A 2,500-nucleotide genomic window follows, 5' to 3' on the forward strand; every position below is an offset into this window, starting at 1 on the left:
TACATACATATATTCACGCATACATATGTTCATACATGTGTTCCTACATACATGTGTTCTTATATACATATGATCCTACATACACATGTTCCTACATACATATGTTCATACATGCGTATGTTCATACATAAGCATAGGTTCATATACAAATACGTTCATACATACATACATACATACATACATACATACATACATACATACGTACATACATACATACATACATACATACATACATACATACATACATACGTACATACATACATACATACATACATACATACATACATACACACATACATACATACATACATACATACATACATACATACATACATACATACATACACACACACACATACATACATACATACATACATACACACATACATACATACATACATACATACATACATACATACATACATACATACATACATACATACATACACGTGTACATACATACATACATACATACATACATAATACATGCATATATCCAAACGTGCTTACATACATGCATACATTTGTTCATATGTACATATGTTCATGCATTCATAGTACCATACATACATAGTTCCATACATACATACTTTCATAAATACACATTTGCATACAAACATGTATGAAAACTTACATAAATAATGTATATGTGCTTGCATACGTGCATACATACAAAATATACATGCATACGTGCATTTATAGATGTGCGCACACATACATATAGATAAAGAGGCAGTCAGATACGATAGATAAAGAGATTCCCTCACGCACTCGCTTCCCTTCTGTACCCCCCCCCCCCCCTCCTGAAGCCTCGCGTCGAAGGTGAAAGTTGCGAGATTCCATCCCAGGGTAACCCCCCCCCCCTCTCCCCCACAGGACGGGCGGCACGACCTGCTTCCGGTGCATCAGCCTCAACGTGATCTCGCCCAAAGTGGTGCAGGTGTGGACGCTGGGGATCAACGCTTGCTACACGAGTGAGTCCGAGGCTTTCTCTACCTGCCCGCCCGCACCCGCCATCGCCACCCGACACGCCCGCGAAATCATGCTGTACAGTAAGTGCTTGTACTTTCTCCCGTGTGCTTGCGTGCTGCAAAGGCATACTCTAAAATGTTTGATAGTCATGAGGTTTTATACGCAACGTCCTGTGCTCAGATAAAAATTTAGAACTGGATTTCGCAAGAGATTGTACTATACCCATACTCGTACTGTTGACGGGAAGGAGTAAAACAGTGTGCGATAACCACTCCCTTTCGTGTGTGTTTTCCCCTCGCAGAAGTGAAGTCCGACTGGGACGAGCCCGAGCTGCCCATCGAGTGCCCCTTGAATGGCCGATACCGATTCACGTACCGCCGCGGGGGGAACGGCGTCACGGCGGCGTCTTGCGAGCAGCTGACGTCCGAGTTCTCCAACTGCCCCTACGGCTTCGGCTTCAACGTCAACTACCGCGACTGCTCCGGCTCCGGCCTTCAGCGTAAGTGTACTCTTTCATGTTTTCCTGTTTTCTGTTTTCCTTCAGTGTACTGTTTTATTTTCCTTTATTTTTCGAACGTGTCGTACAACATCAGGAATGTGATTGTGTAAGTCGAAAAATGAAATTTACATCTGCAACATAAGAAAGCCCATGGAATGCAGAATAAATGTATCCCCCAACTCTTACGGCCTTAAGTGGCGGACGAGTGGCTCGTGGGCATTCCGCTCAACACCGAATAACCGCATGCTGCATGTTGGCTCCCCAGGAACGGATCTGCAGTGCCTGGGCGCGTGGGTGGGCGAGGACGGCAAGAACTACCTGGCCGTGCGGGACGCCCGAATCAGCGACGGAGACCCCGAGCCGCAGTACAGGTGTGGGGTGAGTATCCCTTGGCCGTCTGAGCCACGGCCTGCTGTTCTTCCAGGGACCTTGTAGCATTATTTTCGTTGTGGGAGTAAGTCATAGTCTTTCGGCCGGTTAAAGTTTTGCAGTGTCACGTTTTGAAATGATAAAAACGGTTGTGCTTCGACGTGTCACGCCTCTGGTGCTTGCGGTTATGCAGCTCTAAGATTGTTATGCTGTAACGAAAGACATATTGTAGTTATTGCAGGGCTTGCCAGAAGTTTTAGGTAAATATTACGATGAAGCATTAACGAGTTGCACGACCCGTACCGATGGCGAACTCTGCGCCACTCGTACTGTCCATGGAGCGTGTGACTGAAAAATACTGCTCTAAGTGTAGTGAACCATATGACAAGTACCGATCACATTGTACTAATGCGTTACAAGTTGTCACCATCGGTACAGAAATGTCAGAAATCGTCATTGAGACCAATCAGTGAAAGTTAGAGAGGTAACAATAAGAGGGAGAAGGAGGGGGAGAGGGGAGGGGGATGGTGTCTGACGCCTGCCTGCACGTGCGTCACACTTACATGCTCCTGTCACGTTTCTCATGTCACACGTCACACTCAGGGGGTAATGTTGGAGGCGATAAACATGTAATCGGTGGAATGCAATTTGCTAAGGCTT

The 2,500-nt window shown here is 45.4% G+C and overlaps 1 protein-coding gene across 1 annotated transcript in view; it reads left to right on the top strand.

Moving 5' to 3' along the window:
• LOC125043253 overlaps nucleotides 1-2,500 on the top strand; it is a 71,191-nt gene that overhangs the window by 30,020 nt on the left and 38,671 nt on the right. The window contains exons 3-5 of the mRNA XM_047639266.1: nucleotides 877-1,052; nucleotides 1,274-1,471; nucleotides 1,737-1,849. Coding sequence (XP_047495222.1) covers nucleotides 877-1,052; nucleotides 1,274-1,471; nucleotides 1,737-1,849 — 487 coding nt within the window. The remainder of the gene's footprint in view (nucleotides 1-876; nucleotides 1,053-1,273; nucleotides 1,472-1,736; nucleotides 1,850-2,500) is intronic.

This window comes from Penaeus chinensis, chromosome 3, assembly GCF_019202785.1.
Source record: "Penaeus chinensis breed Huanghai No. 1 chromosome 3, ASM1920278v2, whole genome shotgun sequence".
NCBI classification, from domain to species: Eukaryota; Metazoa; Arthropoda; class Malacostraca; order Decapoda; family Penaeidae; genus Penaeus; species Penaeus chinensis.